This window comes from Ixodes scapularis, unplaced genomic scaffold (assembly GCF_016920785.2).
Source record: "Ixodes scapularis isolate PalLabHiFi unplaced genomic scaffold, ASM1692078v2 PGA_scaffold2__306_contigs__length_199485367, whole genome shotgun sequence".
In the NCBI taxonomy this organism is placed as follows: Eukaryota; Metazoa; Arthropoda; class Arachnida; order Ixodida; family Ixodidae; genus Ixodes; species Ixodes scapularis.
In genome coordinates, this window is record NW_024609857.1 from 8,011,680 (window position 1) to 8,031,717 (window position 20,038).

The window sequence follows — 20,038 nt, forward strand, 5'->3', positions numbered from 1 at the left end:
GAAATGGCGATTGCCATCGAAACTGAGACTGATCAGCCAATCATACTGTGAGTAATTGGTCGTCTGTGCGTCAGTACCTTTTTTTGCCCCGCTGGCAGGTAGTGAAGGTAATGGCACTACTTTCCCAGCGATTCAGTGACTTTAGATTTACCCGCACCTCCTGCGCGGAAGGTGCACGCTGGTGTAAGTAAATCGAACTAGCGTATTTAAGGTGTAAACAATAGACAGTTTTAGTGTACCGTACGCTATAGCTTTGCGTACGCAAGGAAATTGCGGGTCGTGAGTGCGCATGCTCAGAACGCAGTAGAAGGACTAGCGTATTGCGTACGCATGCAACGCTGGGGATGTTGCGTTGCGGTCTAGCGGGCCTTGCGGGAAGCTCTCGAGAGATCTCGGGCCCAACGAGAGCTCCAGTTTCAAGATGGCGGTTACCTTGACTGGTGCAGCAAGGGCGTCGTGGTGTTCTCTACGTTCTGTGTTACACGAACGGTGAAATAACGTGGTGTTCAGCGCGGCACTTCTTTCTGGGACGTACCGCGGTCGAATCAGATCGCCGTGCAGCTGAAAGAGTGCACAGTGAAAGTGCTCACAACGCTGCGATCTACAGGGTGTCACAAAAGAAAATTTACACGGTCTTTTTTATTTCAGAAATAAACTAGGCATCGCCGAACGCTCATTCTCCGCCCAAAGGTAGCGCTAGAGGTCACAACCAGATGCCAAAGTTTCAGCCCGATCCGATAACTTAATCAAAAGTTACAACTGATTTTCTGAAAATTTCAATGGGAAAATGGCGGCTGACGGAGCTTTCAAACACATGGGGCTCTATGGCACCAGAAACCGAAAACGGGCAAAAATGGGCTCCATTTTGCCATTGAAATTTTCAGAAAATCACTTATAACTTTTGATTAAGTCATCGGATCGGGCTGAAACTTTGGCATCCGGTTGTGACCTCTAGGGCTACCTTTGGGCGGAGAATGAGCGTTCGGCGGTGCCTAGTTTATTTTTTAGGTAAAAAAGACCGTGTAAATTTTCTTTTGTGACACCCTGTACTTGACGCTAGGCCTGTAGGGAGTATTCACTGGCGGCCATAGCCGTGTGCGCAAATGCTGAGCGCGTGCGGATGACAAGCTTCCACAGTTCTTTTGTAACGTGCATTCCGCACCGTCAAGGTTGCCGGTCTTAGCAGCCTATTAATGTGAGCTCGTTCCGAGCATGCGCTCTCAATAGCACCCTCAAATATGGCGTCCAGTGAATGCCCCCTATTCGCTCAGTTCATCGTCGACGAACGAACGACTCTGCAAGAAATCGCCGAAGTTCTCGCTATGCGACTTCAGTAGGTCATGGATTTCATTCCGCGATAGCATTGATGAAAGGTGGCATTTCCACGGGACTAGTGACGGAGGCTCCGTGATCGAATTTGGCTACGCACTCGTACTCGTAGCCCCTGTACCCCGCAGAAAGCGCGCTGGACGAGGCAGCTGCGGCTTGGTTTGACTTTGAATAAAATGATTGGACACGTTTTCATTTCCGATATTCATTTTCAGGAGCATTGTGGCACTATAAGCACGCGGAATTCTGCGACTCTGGCAAATGTAACCAAGATCATGCGAGGTGTTTACTCGGAAACGTACCGCACGACTAAAATCGGTCCGAGCGGGTCGTTTTTAGCGTACGCTATACTATTGCGTATTGCGTACGTAAGAGCCAGCAACGCTATACTAAAACTGTCTAATGAAATATGTTCGAAAGTATTCGTCTCATCGACCCTTCTGCGTTAACCCTACACCAGAGGAAACGACATTGATCATTCTTTGCAGTCAACACCGACAAGTGTAGCCTTCTTTTCATTAAATCACTGGCATGCATATTCCCCCCACTGTTTAATAATGTAACACGTGACGAAAAGAAAAAAGAAAAAGAGATGGTGCTGAATTTTTTAGCTTTTGTGTACATACGATAATTACTTCCGCCGAAAATTGCGTCTGTCGTCAGCCCGCCCCATTTCTTTTTGCGTCTTATTTTGTATATTTATTATTTTTCAATCTTACCTATTAATATTTCCTCACTTTGCCCGTTTCAATTAAAAAATAACGGACTAAAACGCCCAACAAACCCTAGAAAAAAAAGGGGAAAAAAAAAGACGATGACTGAACGGTGGCGACGATAACGAAAAAGATAAAGAAAGGATTATTTCTTTTTTCTCACGTTTATAGCCAGTTTATCGCGCACCGCACGTCTCTACCTAAGCCTCCTGCCAGCTGACAAACACGAAGCCATCGGACGTCTGCAACCCGGCAGCGAGCAACGGCGGCGAAGCTCCGAGATCGAAACAAGGGCGAGAGTGACCGAAGCGCCGCCGCTAGTCTTCCCGGCACAGCTGTCGTGTTGATCGCTCACGCGCCTTCTACGCATGCGCCGCCGGTTTCTACCGCTCCTCCGCACAGCGCTGCTGTAGCGCTGGTCGGCATCCGTCTGCGATCTATGCCGGTCTGGGCGCTGATCCAACGAGACGCCGAGCCGCTCTAACGGTACCCGTGCCGTCGCCGACGGCTTCCGATTCTTCGAAGCATGTCCTGCGGTTGATCGGATCGTCGCCGTTCTGTTTGTGTTGTTTCTGCCGGGACGGCGGGTGTTTTCGTCTCGTCGACTGACCACGGGCAGTAGCAAAGCCGCCGCCGACGACGACCGAGGAAGACCACATTGAACACCATGCAGCGAAATGTGCGGACGCTCGTTTCGTGCGGGGGACTGCTTCTCCTCGCGGCTTTGAAATTCTGCGGGGGAGACGACCTGCCGGCGTGCCAACCTGTGAGTGCTGCTTTTCTCCCCACGCTTTAACGCTGTGCGTTGGATCTTTCGTCGTCCCCGCGTTAAAGAACGACTTCTGCTGTTGTAGGGGTTTCTTTGGCGAGCGGTGCCGACGAATTTTATCACTCGGGTGGCTCCTGCTACGTTGCACAACGCGACAGCCAGCGTTCAATGGCTTGCCGGGACAGCAGCGTCGAGACTCAAACGCACTAATATCTCGCGTTGCGTTCGCGATGGCATGCGAGGCTCGTACTGCCAAACGCTCCCATCGTAACGCGGTGTTTCTCTGCCCCAAACGTTTCGCACAGATGCGCATTTTGGTGCGGCGGTGAGTACCTCTAGGCCTAACCGCGCCCCGTTGATCCAACGCGCTTGCGCCCGGCTGGAATAGGTACAACGTGGCGTTTTAGGGCAACGCAGATCTCCGCTCGTTTGGCTCAGCTCACGGCGAAAACGTGACTGCGAATGGACAGTGTCATTCAACTTTTTTTGGGATTGACGTTGGCGTTGATCAAACGGCGAGTCTTCCACGAGGGCAAGCGTAGCGAGTGTTTGGTGTCCCAGATGGTGCGCGCAGGGCAAGTTCCGGGCCGGGCTGGGAGGAACTCCGATCGCTTTCCGTGCAGATGTGGCGGTTGCTTCGCATTTTGTCTCGGTGACTCGTAAATATAGTGCGCGAGTCGGGACACAGCTGGCCCTGCACCTGTACGCTCTAAAGCGAGCGAGTTCGCCGGGGCGAGGATGTCCGTGTCCACGGCGCGTTCTAGCGAAATGGAAGTAGGCGTGTAAATAGCGGAACAACTGGTGCAAGTGTGGCGTAGCATAATGCCTGCAAGCTTTATGGCGTACATATAAACGCTCATCGCGAGCTTGAGTGAGAGTTGACCGAGTCTATGGCATAGTCAGGCATTTTTGAGCATATTAAAGGGAAGCGTATGTACACTTTATAGTTGCCGGTAATCTCTTTGCTGTAACAAAAAGACGGGGCCATCGAACCCCGCTCTTTCATGAAAGCAACATAAAAGCGAGAAAATGTTTTGGTACCGCTTTTGTTCTTTTTTTATTACTCGAGTTTGATATCAGCTTTTGCATTGTGTGCTCCTACAGCAGCGCAGTCTCTCGGATTTTTAGTTAGTGCGTAGAACGACACACTGTGTGACAGTATGGAAGCCAAAAAAACGCTGGTAAACGGCTTCAGTTTGCGGCAAAGAATGTCATCAAAAGCCCCCTTCTTGTGCAAAAAAAAAAAAAAAAAAACAACATATGCACGGATTTTATTACGTCATCCGAAAGACACACCTTGTTTTCTTGTTTTATTCTGTTCGTTTGATCTTATCCCGGTAGCGCGACATTAAGGTTTTGCAAGACCCCTCAACATAAGAATGGTAATTTGTGGGGCTGACTACCAAGTCCAACAGACGCCTTTCAAACGTCGGAGCCACCTAGTAGCCGTCACGGAAGCTCCATAGTTTATGCCTGGATGGTGGTGATGTGGCGCCAAAAGTGCATACATTACCCACCTTCAACTTCGCGAGTTCAGGCTACGTACGTGGACCGATCCACAATCTCCTAGAGGTCCTACTTTTTTTTTTTTTTTTTTTTGACGTGGAGAAAGGACAGGGTGAATAGAGGGACTTTCAGAAGCGGTCAATGGCTTTCTCGCAACGTCTCTCGTTATAAGCTCGATAAAATAGGGAAAACAATTTCGAGTGAAAAACATAGCAACCAAAACACGATGTCATTCATTATCATCCATTCCTTCTGTGAAGTGAGATTGTGATGGATTTTCTCACGCGTGAGAAGCTGATCTTGACGATCTTACTGTTTGGCACGCTTCAAGGATTTCCAGGCTCGTTCTCGTTCCGATCCCTACGTGACATTTCCTTGACCGAGACGCGGAAGATAATCTAAACGGCACACGTTCAAAAAGACGCACAACTACCGCCTCTACTATAACGTCGTGTACTCGTGTTCGAGTACACGTACTCGAAACTTCTCGTTTGTTTTAGTAGAAAGGCTCTGTTTCCGCAACGTCAATTTTACTTCTCTCCCTGACTGCGAACAATAAATTGCTATCGGGTGTCTAAACTCTGTTTTTTTATTACCGGTGAGAAGCTCGCTAGGGGCGCTTCTGTTTTCTTCACCACGGCTGGACTGGATTCGCGCGCTTCTTTTTCATACGGCCTTTTCCGTCACAGGAGAGAGCATCTGTATCTTTCTGCATGGGGGCGCTGGCACCCAACTTTTCTTAAAGCCCCTTTATGTTTTAAAAGTAGCTCAATGTGCGTCGATGCACGAGACACGGGCAACGTGCAGCCCTTGGGAAGATCATGGCGGCACAGCGCAGCACTGAGCTAGGTTTCAGACGCCATGAATTTCCCAGAAGTGGCGCGCGGGACGCATCTCAGAGCATTGCCACAACAATGAATGGCGCCAAGTTTCCCAAGATAGAGGGGCTTTAACTATTCTCGCTGTTCCACCCTGCTAACCCTGCTGCTTAAAGGGGTCTGTTTCTCGTGGCCCAATATGGTGCATTTTTGTGTCTCGAATCGCACGTCAACATCACGGAATACTTCTGGCGTATCTTTCCACCAGCTGCCCAGCGAAGAATGCCTAAGCACTACGTGAAAAAAGAAAATACAAAAAAAGATACAGAGAAAGAACCTTCTTGTCTGAAGATGGGCTATGCCGGGAACTGTTAGTATATTAGTAGGGATATGAAGGTAAAAAAAAAGTGCCAGAGGAAAGGGGGTCCTATATTCCGTTATTAAAGCATTTAGCAGATTAGTGCATTAATGGCAATCAAATGAATAGACGAGAGAATGCTCAAACCCTGCGATTTTTGTGCCATGGTATTACCTGGGGGAGACTCAGCATTCAGGTCTTCCAGCGGCGCTGTAATTATGTTTTTTTCTAATGATTCTCAGAGATCATACTCAAAAATAACGTTTCACCGAGAAACTAGCATCACCTCACGCGCATGTCGCTTTTCCAGCACAACGTAAAGAGTTGGACATATGCAGGCTCCGCGATAGTTTACAGACAATTGACGCGTTCGCTCCTTTTCAGTCGGCTTGTCCAGTTTGCTTTGGCCGGAGTTTCTACTCGTGGACATTTTTCTGTGGCATTTTCAAAGAGGGGAAGAGAGCACGCGCGCACAACTTTGGTCAGCGCTCAACCAAATACTTGACGAGGATCAATGCATCCTACTCCGCTCATTTGCGTTAGACGGCGCGCCTAATGCACCAATTTTTCCCCTCGCAATTTGACGTCTCGCCGCGCCGTAAAAAAAAACAAAAACAACAACAACATATTTTTGCTTTAAACTTGTTTAGGGAACAAGCTACAACAGATATCGGGCAAACACTGGCATCGACCGAACGACCTGTGGCGCGACTTCCTCGGAAATAGGTGGCGCCTCCCACAACTCACAATTACAATGCGAAAAAGCTCAAGGTTGCTGGTCTTCCAGTCATCCAAACTGCGCCAAACCCCTTTATAAAGTATTTGGCTCAAGCATGCGCTTCCGTACCTTTGATTGCAGTCGCTCTGGTGCAGTACCCGGCCACCCAGTGGCGCTTAGAGCCTACTATGCCAGTGCAGCTTGGAAAGCATAGGTGTTATGATGCCTCCCTCTGTACAGGACGTAAGACATCGAGCGTGTATCCAGTCCGGAAGTGTCCTTACTAGGGGTAGTGCACGTGCTACCCACTCGGCTATGTTTTAATTTTCGTAGTACATAGACGCTTGGCACTGCACGTGCTTGCACCTGCAGGTGAACTTGAAGTATCCTCACACTGGGCTCTAAAAAAATTCGACCGGGGGCCCTGTTTTGCGTTTTTTGGACTCCCACCCCTACCGAAAAATCCGTTATAACTTTTCGCTATCCAGATTATGGAACTGGAAATTTACCTGGATTCTATCTGGACTCTAACTGGATTTTAGGTTTTCATAAATTATTCCTTTGTCTGCAATCTGGATTTCGGGTTTCCAGAAACAAATTTCCGGTTCCATAATCCGGATAGTGAATAGTTATACCGGATTTTTCGGTAGGGATGGCGACCAGGGAGAAGGAAGTGACGTCAACAACGCACTAAACGCAGATTGAATGTTGATTGGTGAGAGTCGCCGAGGACGAATTTCCGCAGAAGAAAACAAAGCTCACTTTTTCTTTGTTTTCTTCTGCGGAAATTCGTGATCAGCGACTCTCACTAATCAACATCTAATCTGCGTTTGCTGCGTTGTTGACGTCACTTCTTTCTCCGTAGTCGCCGTGGGGGTCCAAAAAGCGCTGCATAAGGCCCCCAGGCGGCGATACTCAAACTTCTCGCCGCGAATAAGTGCAAACGGGGACTACATAAGCGCGGGTGTGCTGCCCTTTGTGACGCTTGCACCGCACGCGCGTGCACGTCTGGTAGACTCAGAGCGGGGGTCACGTGCACGTTCAGCACAACAATTTTTTTTGCTTGAATGAGCTTTCAATGGACGCCATATTTGAGGGCGATGTTTAGAGCGCATGCTCGGAACGAGCTCACGTTAATAGGCTGCTAAGGCCGTCAATCTTGGTGGTGCGGAATGCACGTGGCGAAAGAACTGTGGAAGCACGCCATCAGCATGCGCTGAGCAGTCGCGCACACAGCTATGGCCGCCAGTGAATACTCTTTATAAAAAAACTATTGAGAGAGTTTGGTAAATAGGAGAAACGAGGGCGCGGTCAGAGCAGAGCCTGCCGAAAGTGTCCAACCGAAAGCCGCGAAGGATCCCCCGGTGGCGGTGGTGGAAATAACAAGTAATTGGAGAGTGTTTAATTCATTTTAGTGTCGAAGGTTATGACTCTCGGTAATAGACAACCTGGCGCACGTGAGGCGGTAAAAATGAGGAAGTTAAGCACTCTTATACCCCTGTCAGACGGTAAAGTAAATGTCATTTTGATCGAATGTCATTCACCGCTCGGCGAATCAGCTCGTGATGCTGGTTCTGCACGTGGCGCGTGCACGCGCAGCGTGGCGTATTAAACACGCGGATTGGCCGAGCTACAATGTAATTTTGATTAAATGTAATTTAACGTGCCCGTCTGACAGGGGTATTAATTGTTCGGAACATCTTACTTAAGGCAATATAAGAGAAATTGCGGTCAAGGCTGGGGGAAAGGGGGGGGGGGACAAGTTTATGAGGCGCTATCTATTCCGTGCCATGCCGCTCGAGCAATAGACCGCTCTCACTGCCAGTTTTATTACGCCACCACTACCGCCATGTGCCGTCATGCATCGTGGAAACCGTAGCTCTTCTGCACGCGCGACAACCTCGCCGAGGGTCTGCGCGAGCAGAGCGCGAGGCGGCGAGAGCTGTCTCGTGAACTGGAGCCCGTCTCCTATGAACTACAGTTATGGCGGCGCCACGCATGCGAGGAGTGAGATCGGTGCACTGGCGACCTTCGTCGCGTGTTTTCGAACCCACATTCACAACTTCGTTTATCGGCCGCCAGGTGCCGTGAGTGTCTGATTCACCTGAGAAGGCTAGCGAGCGAACCTGTCGCCACAGCTTCCTTTTCTAGGCGCTAGGTGGCGTAGATATCGCGGGAGTTGCCAGGGGTGCTTAAACTTGTTGGTCTCAAAGGAACGGGTCTGCCTCATATGACATTTGAAAAAGTCACTTTTGTTACATTTAAGCACCATAAAGTAACCCATACATTGTAAACAATACGGGGATATACTACTGCGCGTTTAGTTCTTGTAGCATCAATGCACGACTCAGACATGCCAAAATGATGTTGAAACTGGGAAAACGCTTTACTTACGAGCAACGATGATCGAGAGGGTTCTCAGGAAAAGGACACTTTGGGGAACCCCTGGGTTTCTGGGAACCCAGTTTGAGAACCCGTGGCTTTGGCAATGTTTTATTAATGTGAAAGCATTAACTGTCTCATCGAGCGAGCCGACGTCATCAGATTTGGAACCATGCCAAACGGCTCTTAAATCCTTCTCCAAGTCAAGCCAGCTCCCATCCGCCGGTTAGCCACGGCACCTTTTACACCGCTTCGGTCCCGTTGGCTAGCGCCCGTCGACCAAGCTCAAGTTCGCCGGACACGCAGCACCATTAGGTGGCCGGTCGTTGAAACTGACGCTGGGCGTCGGTTTCAACGACCGCCCGCCTCATGGCACTACGTTTCCGTCAGCGCCAGTCAGCGCGCCAACACGCGTACAGCCAGAATTATGTACATGCTTTCGCATTCACAACTCATAAAAAGTGCCTAGGTGTACCTCGATCTCTTTCCAAAGACGTTGTTTATTTTAGCGCAAGCCGACGGCATTGGCTCGGAGCACCGTGGCTTGGAGAAGAGCTGTCATACGACGGTTGCTCGGAAAACGGCCAACGCACGTTTTGAGCATGCGTACAAGTGCCCGTCGAAGAAATTCGTTCACCTGCCGATTGGTGCGGTTTCATTGCCAAAAATGGAAAAAAAGGAAAAAAGCTCCATTGCACGCATTGCAATCACTAGCAGATGTATAGCGATAGCGGAAATAGACCTGCTGCGAACATGTGTGGACAAACGCGCACTTGCCACACGACGTGTGGGTACTGCGCGTGCGCAGGAATGAGATTTGCGTCTGCGCAAGCAACGCCCCCGCAGCGGCATGAAGTCAGGGTCGCATGTTGGTCTACAAGTTTGTATTTGTACTGGGAATGAAGTTGGAAAGAACTCGTCAAATAACCCGTCGTTCTCTCTTTCCCAAAGCGGGGCCAAAGGTTGAGGGAGGCACGGTGAAGACGTGAACTTAATTTTTATTTTGTCTCTTAGAACTCCTAATTTTTCTCTATTAGACCTTTAGTTCTGACTCTAAGAACCCTTATAACATGTGCACGTGTTCGGAAGGCTAAGCCATAAGTCATAAGATGAGCACGTGCGAAGTCGGGGTTCTATTTTAAGCGAGGAGGAGGAAAAACACTTTGATAAACACAAATGGTAATAAAATAACACAATATAGTACGATAGAAATCAGCGCATCACGATAGGAACGAGGCAAGTATGGGTGAGAATGCCAGGTCGTCCCTTTAGAACGCCCGGCCGTGCTTCGGCAACGCGCGCGCGCGCTTGAAGCTCAAAAACGTCGTCATCGAAGGGGAAGCTCGCACTGCGGGACAACTGAAACTGCCGTTGTTGCCCTGTTAGCGACTATTGTTATTTGCCTTCTTAGTACAAGCTGCCAGTGAGCACAGCGCAAGCAATTGGAAAGGAAAAGGAACCCGATGAATTTCGAAAATGTTGGAACCATCGCTGAAGTCGAGTCGGTTCACGCGGGCCTTCATTTTTGGGTGAAAACGCTCAGCGGCGCATGTCCACGATCCGTTCCCGTCGCCGTCGGTGCATTCCAGCGTCGAAAGCCGATGTCCGAGGACTGGAAAAAAAAAAAAAAAAAGGAAAGGAACCGATTATCGATTTGCGTTTGACCGGCGGACAATCGCAATCAATTGTCGTCTGCATCCTCCCGCCATTCGCGCTCGAGGGGTCGAGAGTACAGGCACGAAGTGGGGCATCGTCGCGGTGGCCATCGCCGACTTGAGGAGAGAATGAATGGCCGGCGCCAAGGACAATAAAACGATATTCCGGACGCGCGGAATGGCGTCGTAAAAGGGAAAAAAAAGGGGGAAGGGAGTGAATCAAATTAAGAGGTACTTCTGCGAGCTTATTAATGCGCGGCACGCGCAAGCGGTTGACCCTTTTATGAAATAATTGCTCGTAAGAAAGATGGTCGCGTGAGCTCATTAATTGTTTTTTTTTTACCTATACGTATTGCTTGTATGATCGAGGTTCAACTTGCGTGTGTAGGTTACCTTCATATTCTAGTTCCCTTTGTTAGGATGATGACAACTCTGTCGTTTTACTGTCTGGTCATTTCACTGTGCGAGTGTTCTTTTTCTATGTCATTGTAAGGTGTATCTGCTCCAGAGTCTCTTTGCGCGGGTTGGAAGCTTTGGTTATATTGATGTCGCTTTTATCGCCCGAAGTTAATTAATAAGTTTAGCTTCAACGGACGTTCACGGTTCTCGACGAAGCAAAGGAAAGTTTCCACCAGTGTTGCAAAATGACACCCACCCATTATATTGCAAATTCATTCCGGGAAATTAGAGTTTCCAATAATAGCATTCCTCTCAAGACCCGGGATTGGAGGAACCGGCCCGTTCCCACTTTCCCGTAGTGACTGAACCGTTCCATTATTTTAATTCAAAAACGTAAAAAAAATGACTCTCGATACCTATCTTGTGTTCCCGGCAAAATTACCATAAACCTGACGTTATTGAGCGTATAGAAAACTGCAAAAACATGCAATAAAACGCGTTCACAAAGCACGATTAAACTGAGCTGTGGTGGCACGCTTGGTGAAACTTTGTGGCACAGCATACACCAATCGCTCGATCAAACGTAAAAAAAAAACTCGCAACAGACGGAACAAATTGAAATGAAATGCTTCTTTGGAAACGGCGCGTATCCTCTGTTTGTAAAACTAGGCTATTTCAAAAGCACCTTGGCCGTGCGCTAGCGTTGCACCAATAGGCGGTAAGGCTTAACTGAAGATCGACGTAACTCGCATAAGAACCGAGCCCATTCCATTCCCCCTTTATTCTGGGCAAAATGTACCTAACTCTGTTCCCATTCCATTCCTCCCAACGCTGCAGCCGTTCTATTCCCCATTCCATTCCGGTGTCGCGGAAGTTTGAAATGATTCCAGAATCATTCCAACTCTGGAGTGGTAACTCCCTAACACTGGTCTCCTCCCTAAAGGCTGGACTCCATCGGGCGAATATGCTGCGAAAATTCGACGAATCTTGCTCGGCTGCTTTTGCTCTGCGTGTGGCATTAGGAGAAGCTGCTACGTCGGGCGGAAAGTGAGCGTGCCGTCGGGCGAAGTTTATCAATTATTCGTCGAATTCGCTCCATGGAGTTCAGCCTTAAGGCAAAAAATATCAAAGCAGCCTATCCTGCCGGTAAAGTTTGATAATATTTTATGGAATTTCAACGTGAGTGTTCTTCGTTTAACAATTATCAGATCTTTAAATTATTTTGCGCGGCGTCCAAGCTCGAAAAATAAGCTGGTGTGCTTTCTGTATTTCGCAGGGCTCGCTGGAGCTTGTTCAAAAACGAATGGCTTTATCGGTAGCGTAGCCATCTTTGCCAGCCCGGCTTCCTATTAGATAACGCGGTCAAATTCGAGTATGCTGTGTTTCTTTAGGGGATAAACAAATATTCCAGTCGCGACCTTTTTCGGGGGGGGACACTTAATGAGATGAAACGTTGGCGAGATGAGATCAAATCAGAGGGGCATCGCTTCCATCCCGATCAAACGTGACACGACGATGCTCGCAACGATTGATTAGTTTCCCAGTTGCTGACATTTTATGGGACGTGATATCGGATGATCCAATCGCGACATTTGCCGCTATTTTTCTTCCGTTTGATCGAGGAATGAGCCATTGTCAGCGCGCAATAGGGCGACTCTTCCCTTCGACGAGGAAAATAGCATTCGGGAATTGCGTCTGGTAGTAGAAGCTCAGGACGTAATACGGGACTTGGAGAGCACACGGGCCGGGCGATATTTGCTCCTGGGACCACAGCTGGCCGGACCTTTGTGCGCGAAAGATGGACGCGCGAAGTTGCCTACGCGAACGACAGCTGCTGCAGCTGCACACCGATAAGCTGGCCGTTGATCTTTTGGCGAGGAAGCCGGCGATGCAGTTCCCCTTAGAATATGTGTCGTGGGTTCTTCGAACCCGGAATTTTTTTATTTTTAATAACTGAGAAAGTTTTATTTGTGTTATACGTATCCACTGTCTTTTAACATGAAATAACAGAAATTTTAAGGGCACCGAACTAGTACTAGACAAAAACAACAACAAAATCTACTTGCAGTCACGGCAAATACGCTTTTTGGTCGATTTTGTTAGCAGACGGTATTTTGTAGTCCTCGCGCTGGTGGGAGAAGGTCTCGTACATATTTTAATTTATTATATTTATTCATCCTCTCACAGTCTTACGTTTACACTCCTTGATTGGTGATTGGCTCTTTGGTGTTCTTATCAGCTAATCTCGTAATATCATTGGCTGAGGAGCGATAATAAGATGCACAAAACTCACCACGCCCTGGGGGTTTTAAGCTGTCGTCAGTGGCTATAGCCCTCTTGGAGCTGTTACAGGAGTCTAAAAGTACACCCGAAATATAAAACAAAAACTAGACACTTTCCGACGCTCCGCATGATCAGAAAAGTAATCAACGACCAAAATGAAACACACACACGCACACACACAAACAAACAAACAAACGCGCGCGCACGCACACACAGACAGACACACAACAGCTGCAGTAACGCAAGACCAAGCTCACCATGCAAACGTTGTTATAAATAACACGCGTAATATGCGGATCACCTGCAAGCCTGGAGATGCGAGCGTAAAATCTCGAGTTTTACAGGACGGACGCCAGCTGACTTAACCCATATAAAGATAATCACGGGAGTAGCTAACGTTTAATGTACAGTTGGTATAACGCTTTTAAGAGACGTCTGCGTTGCCAGTGTCTACTATTTCTCGGGGGCAGGGTGCTCCATTTTGATATTGTTCCGGGGAAGAATGAATACTCGCATAAGGACCATCGTTCGCTTTTTTAAAGTTATGTCTGGCTCCAGTGGTTGCTTCCAAGAGAGACAGAACTGGACCGTTCATGGAACTCCGTCGCGACATTTTGCGATTAAAGCCCTCAAATCGGTTTTTGAAAAAAGCACTGCCCGTTTTGGTAAGGTTCAGTATAGTACGTACCCGCGCGATGTGGAAGTATTACCGTGTGATGCACGTTAAGTATTCAAGATTAGAAGCCATAATGCACTCTCTGAATTGCCCATTGAATTTGACTGGGTTTAGGGGATCTCCGCTGGATCCCTAGATCAGGGAAGCTATGTTCGCAAATGTTTCGTTTCTCCTGAAAAGAAACGGAAGTGAGGATGTCGCGTCTGATTAGTTAGAGGCTCAAATGACGGAAGAGGGAACTTTCGTCATTTGAGCCTCTAACCAATCAGACGCGATATGGTCACTTCCGTCACTTGCGTTTCCTTTTTAGGAGAAACGAAACATTTGTCGAACATAATGTAGAAAACACGAGACTGTGGTAAAAGCAGGGAAATGGTTTCGGAGAAGAAAGACAGGGGAAAAGAACGTCTTTTCCCCTGTCTTTCTTCTCCGACACCGTTTCCCTGCTTTTACCACAGTCTCGGGTTTTCTACATTATGATCAACATCCACCAGCTCGCCTGCGCACTCACAGTTTTTTCATTTGTCGAACATAGCCCCCCAGCTATATCTCAAGGGGACAAGGACAGTCCGACCTCTCGCTGTATAAATATTCGCGCCGGGGCTCTGATATAGACACATGGCGAAAAAATGTCGGCGAGGAATCCGGCGGCCGTGATTGGCCGGCGCAAAGGTCAAGCGCTGCGCCTGCCAATCACGGCTGCCGGATATTCCTTTCCGACTTTTTCGACAAATGTACAGGTTAGAGCACCTGCTTAAACTTTATGCGTTTTAGGGAAGCGCCTGATTACGTCACAAGTTGTCGCGATCCTTTTCACGCACATATGATACCGAGACTAGGAAAAAAAAAACAAAAAAAAAAACAAAAAAACAGACAATCACGCTTTAGTGTGTGGTTGTCCGGTTTTTGTTTTCCTATGTCTTGAGTTTATTATAAAGTTACTCAACCAGGTTGCCTGTGCTTTTTTTCTTTATTTCATCGTTTTCACACGCTTTTTAAGCCTTGTTTTCTTTACTGTCTCTTTTAGTAAAAACAAAAACAAAAACACTTTTGGTATGAAATTTTTGACGAAACAAGTTCATTTCTCATTACTGGGGGCAGTTTTATGATTAAGTCTTCACCATTGTGTTTTATGCAAAATATAAAAAATATCGGCTCTGAATCATACCCACTCTGTAAATCCAAGGCTTACATACGTTTATTATTATGAATATATATTTTTTAATCAATTTTTTGTCGCCTTTGTTGCGCGCTGGTAGATGTTTGTGGTGTAAAGAAGCTGTGTTCTGTTGCCATAAAAGTGTTGGGTTCAACTTTAAACAACATTTAAAAAAAAAGTAACTTAAAAAAAAAGGTGTCACGAGTTGTAGTATGCAAGCTTTCTCTTGTTGTGGGAACAACCACAGCCATCCTTTTTTTTGCACGCGTGACCCTTTAAACCATTCCAGAATTTGGGATATTTTGTTTTTCTCGAGTCACTTCGTGAATTAAGAAAGCGAACAAAGCTCAAGAGCGGATGTGCAGAGCTTTCGTAAAGTGCGCGGGCGGAACGGGTTCTACCTGTCAGTGCAGTCCTGTGATGTAAAACGACAGCATTCGGCAGTTATGGGTGTTGCGGTTAAAGGCGAAACTCCTCTTCGTTTTACGTTTAGTGGAGCACAGGAAATGCAGCAAGCGCGAAGTAAAAGGTGCGGAACAATGATTGAGCTTGCTAGCTCGTACGCCCTTTATTCAAGTTTACTGGCACTATACTCTGTTTCACCTTATGTTCTACCGCAGCGAATGCTAGAAGCGCGAGCTCATAGCGTTGCCAGCTGCCCTTGGTGCACGAGAGCTTGTGCCGCCGAGGTGTGTCATAGGGCAAGGAGCTCGCGCTTGTAGCCTTTCCTGCGGTACAACACAAGGTGATACAGAGTATAGTGGGACCCACGCATACTGACACACAACGCCGCTGACCAGGAAGCTTCTTTGTCACCGCGCCATTTCAAGGATGAAAGCAGATGTTTTCTTTCAGTCTTTCCTTCACAAAAATTGATCCCGAAGTTATGCGGATCACTTTGTCGGCGTTGTCAACAATACGATCCTAATTTTGTCATGAAGCTTTGCGGTCTCCACGGTGACAATATTTAAACGCGTCTCGTGTGGTGAACACGAGCACATGGGCTCGTGACAATCGATGCCTCGACATGCATTCAGGAAGTGGCTCGTGCACAAGCGAACCGGTGACGAAAATAGCCGAATCTTAACAATGGTAGGGAATTCAGCGCGTGCCCTAGCTGCGCTTTGCCAAGCCCAGCACGTGGCTATGATGAGTATTGGCGGCATATAATCGGCTACAGATCACGTGGCCGCTTGTTCTGGCTGCTCGTTTTTATCAAAATTTTTTCTGCAACTGCCATTACGTGAAAAAAGAAGAATTGACGCGTGTCTTATGTGTTATGAATGTGAAAAAAAAAAAAAAAATTAAGTGGAATTTTCTGAAAGTACATGAGCATCGCCCCTTTAGGAGGTCGTATCTTTTGCATTATTTGTGTTTGATGTCGTCCAGATGGTTGTTCTGCATCTGCTTTCTGGACAGGAAAAAAATCACTGAACAAACGCACGTGTTCACGTTATTAAATCTGGAACTCGAGACAAATAGTAGACGGGACGTTACCCGAAGAATTACTATATAATGTATGCACCGATGGATATATGTTTTGGCAGGAGAGTAGAAAGTCGAGGACTACGCACGTTTATTGTTTACTGTGCTTACACGTTAATTTTTACCTCAAAATGCGTCGACGATGAGACGAAACAAACGGAATTGACCTGGAATGTTTCCAATGTCCAATTACGAGTCGTATTTTTGCACGGTTTATGGAAACGTCTCTTGTGTGCCAGTTCGTTGTTTGATGTCCCTAAATATCAACAATAATCACTGGTGACGAATAAATACTGACTGCACTCCCTTTCACCTTACGATGAACCGCACACAGGACTCCACAAACCTCCAAAGCCAATCCAATGCAGTGTCACGTCGTGACTAACAAAAGAAACGCTACAAATTGCGGGACGCGCAGTCACGTGGTTCACGTTCAGCGCTAGATTGGCTGTAATGGCTCGTAGAGTTTGCTGCGGACCATTTTAAAGCTAAATGGAGTATAGTGCAATCTTTGAAGGTTCACCTTTGCCATGTTGGGGGGAGGTAAAGTTAATTTTAAGATGAAAACAAAAAGTGTAAATTTTGTATTAAGTACGTAGCAAACACACCCATGGGCAGGACCACGTACGATCCGAAAGAAGGAAACACTAAAGAGAAACGAAAACGGCAACAAGCGCACCAAAAGAAAGTTTTTCCTTTAGGTTATCCTGAACTGAACACATGACTATACTTCTACGTCCGAGCTCGTGGAGATCCAACAATTGGAACCGACTTGTTGAAAAAAAGAAGAAAAGAAAGAAATTGCGTGCACAGAAACTTACGTTCTTTATTCTTTTCACGTTTTATTGGTGGCAGTCTGGGACCCGATTGGCTCCAGTCAAAATGTTTATTTCTCATCCGTTTTTTTTCCCCTTTGATAATCAGCCAGGGTCTACTACTTGCTTTCGAAGACTGCACGTCCGCAATTCAACCTGACCACTCTCCCAGGTAGACGCGGTCACGTGGGTTTTTTCCCGTTCACACTCTTTACAATCGTACTTGTGATCCGTACACTTTCCACTCCTCCCTAAGCTTACAGTGCGGTGGCAGCTACTCGCTCGCCGGACCAACCAACCGCCTTCCTTTCATCACCTGACCCCTCTCTGTGCTCGTGGGTAAGGGCAGGAGCGTGATCACGTGGTGTAAAGATAGACGTACGACTGGTTCAACGAACAAATAGCTTCCACCGCACTGTCAGCTTAGTGGTGACGCGACTCGGAGCCAGTCTGCTTTCGCGTGGTTGCCATACTCTCCACCAGGTGGGCGCACCTTGGAGAAATACCCCAAACGTAGACGGAAGCCGACTTTTCCTTACTCTCGCGGCACGTTGTGACCGAACTGGTGCCGCGTGTCCCCTCGGCATCGATCAGTTCTGGCCGGTCAATGAGAGCCAGGCCCGGGAAGAGCAGACGGAGGAGGCGCGAGGCACAATGACAAACAAAAACCGGAAGGAAGCAAAAGGGAGACAAGAAAGCGGATCTTGCAAAGCACTTCCGGTTTGGGGAGGAAACGCAGATGGGGTTCGTAGACGGCTTCATTTCCGCTTGGTGTTCGCGCTCACGACCCACCGTTCACTCCACAGGGGAGGAGAAATGGGAGTGGCTCTTTTCGTATTTTTGAATCCACGGCATTGTATTTCGAGGCACGTCGACGTCGTTTGCCACAATAACGTAAAAACCAAAGCAAAAAGTTACGCGCTCTGTTGTGAGCAAAACTAACCATAATATATAACACGTGCCAACGCGTACGGCCGCCTCACTTCTTGGTACCGGTTATGTACCAAGTAAGCACTATAGACAAGGCTCTTTGAGATATGACACCAAATACCTTGATGTATTTAACCAAAGATTGGGGTAGAAGGTTAAAAGTGTTAACAGTGGAAGAAAAAAAAAACGTACAAGCAACGTTTGTATTTAGAGACGTTGTCTGTCCCCGTTTATTTTTATACCATTGCCAATGTTTTGCCTTCTTTTGCTTCAGTCTCGGGTTAAAGTCATCATTGTATATTTACATCAGTTCGCCTCCACACTGACTGCATTTTTGTTAACTGAATACCCTCGTCGTGAAGTGTTCAGAGCTGAGTTCCCTTTTCTGGGAATTGTATCGAACATAGTACAAATATTATAAAACCTAATATAACTTTTGTATACATTCTTCAACATCACAAACAACTGAAAAACTATTTACTTTTTTTTTTCGCAAAGAGCATTTTATTTGTTGTTACTTAGCTAAAAATAGCATATTGTGAAGATCTCGAAATAGAGCTCTAGAGCCTGGGGAGTTCACTTTAAAGTAATTTGGGACACACAATGAAAGCATATAGGCGAGGTCATGACCAAAAGAATTATAAAACAAAGACGACTCTAGTATCATATACGAATCGTACATGTTGCTTTATAAGGTAGTTGGCGGGCATTGAGGCTCGAAAAATGTGATTTTGATCATTTGTGTGATTGAGCCGTGCCCCTGCTGGTGGCGTTCTCTTTGGGGGTAAACAACTTCTCGACCGTGAGTTGTTAATCGTCAAGAGCATCGTCCCATTCAAGGCATTTTCTCTCCCCTCTCTCGAAGGTCGAGTCCCCGTTTGTTTACAGAAAAGGCAAGGCATTGATTGTTTTAACAAGCCTGACGGCGCCACTTTGTAGTTTAGTCACAGCAGCGCCACAGCGTGGCAGCACCCGCCCAGAGCAACCCTCCAATCAGAGCTTGGCCCCGTGACGTCACTGCATCGATAACTACAACACGTGTACAAAAGAGCACGAAGGGATACGGCTATACTCCCCGAGGTCATTTTAAGAGTGTTTAAAAAGGCGTCCAACTTGCGAAGGGACCCGATCAACCTTGCCCTTTTATTGCCATTTTAAATGCGCATCCTATTGGTAGGCGGATTTTTGTTCTGTTGTTGCAATCTTTCTCCTCATATACCGATGCTGAAATGTCACTACGACGGCACATCGGTAATTTAGCATCATCTTGCTGTAAAAAAGAAAACAAGAAGTTCATGTACTTTGAGCGAAAAGCGTTCTTTCCGTGCATGGCTCGTAAAATATTAGGCGCTGGAGAAGGCATCAGCTTTAATTCTTTATATGGAACCTATGTTCACGTTCCGCCTATTGTGAATCATGACAAAAGAGCCGAATCACGCATGTAATATCACCAGACAGCTGTCTCCTTCCGCGCCATATAGATCGTCTGTTATGCTCACCTTTACCATGGCAACTTAGCGTCTGGATCCAGCAGTAGCTGGCGCCATTTGCCAAATATCGTCTGCAAGCGGCGACGCTAGCCAAAGCCGGTACTGGGACGACGCTGAGATTGGGAAAGCGGTCTCCTAGTGAACCCTTGGCGGTTCCGGCAAGTCTTGGTGCAAGCTTGGTTCTAAGATTATAAATTTTCCCCGAGCGAAGCAGAGCGAAGCGATGGGTGACCGCGGTCTGTTTGGAGGCCTATAGCTTGAAACCCTCAGATCCTCAGAAGAGGCTCCGCCAACCTGTTACTTTGCCATTGGTTAGCAGACGATATTCGGAAAATGGCTTCACCTGTTTCTGGCCTAAGACGCTATGTTCGCGTGTGCATTTATAAAGGAGACGCTTCGCTGCCATGGTGACGCTGACCGTAGCAGACAGACTTTATCGTGCGGAAGGAGACGGCGTTGTGACGTCATCAGCTGTGCGTGCTTTACAGTGCTTGAGCTCTTCTGCCTAGAGTCGGATTAAGGGATCTCGGGGCCCTGGGCTAAGGTTGCTTCT

The 20,038-nt window shown here is 47.4% G+C and overlaps 1 protein-coding gene across 2 annotated transcripts in view; it reads left to right on the forward strand.

The window, feature by feature from the left end:
- The first annotated feature begins 2,420 nt into the window (after positions 1 to 2,420).
- LOC8037438 (endosome/lysosome-associated apoptosis and autophagy regulator family member 2) overlaps positions 2,421 to 20,038 on the forward strand; it is a 55,630-nt gene continuing 38,012 nt past the window's right edge. Inside the window, exon 1 of one of the 2 annotated variants that reach the window (XM_042291686.1) lies at positions 2,421 to 2,808. In XM_042291686.1, coding sequence (XP_042147620.1) covers positions 2,710 to 2,808 — 99 coding nt within the window. In that variant the 5' untranslated portion in view covers positions 2,421 to 2,709. The remainder of the gene's footprint in view (positions 2,809 to 20,038) is intronic. The other variant, XM_042291687.1, reaches the window with a different exon arrangement.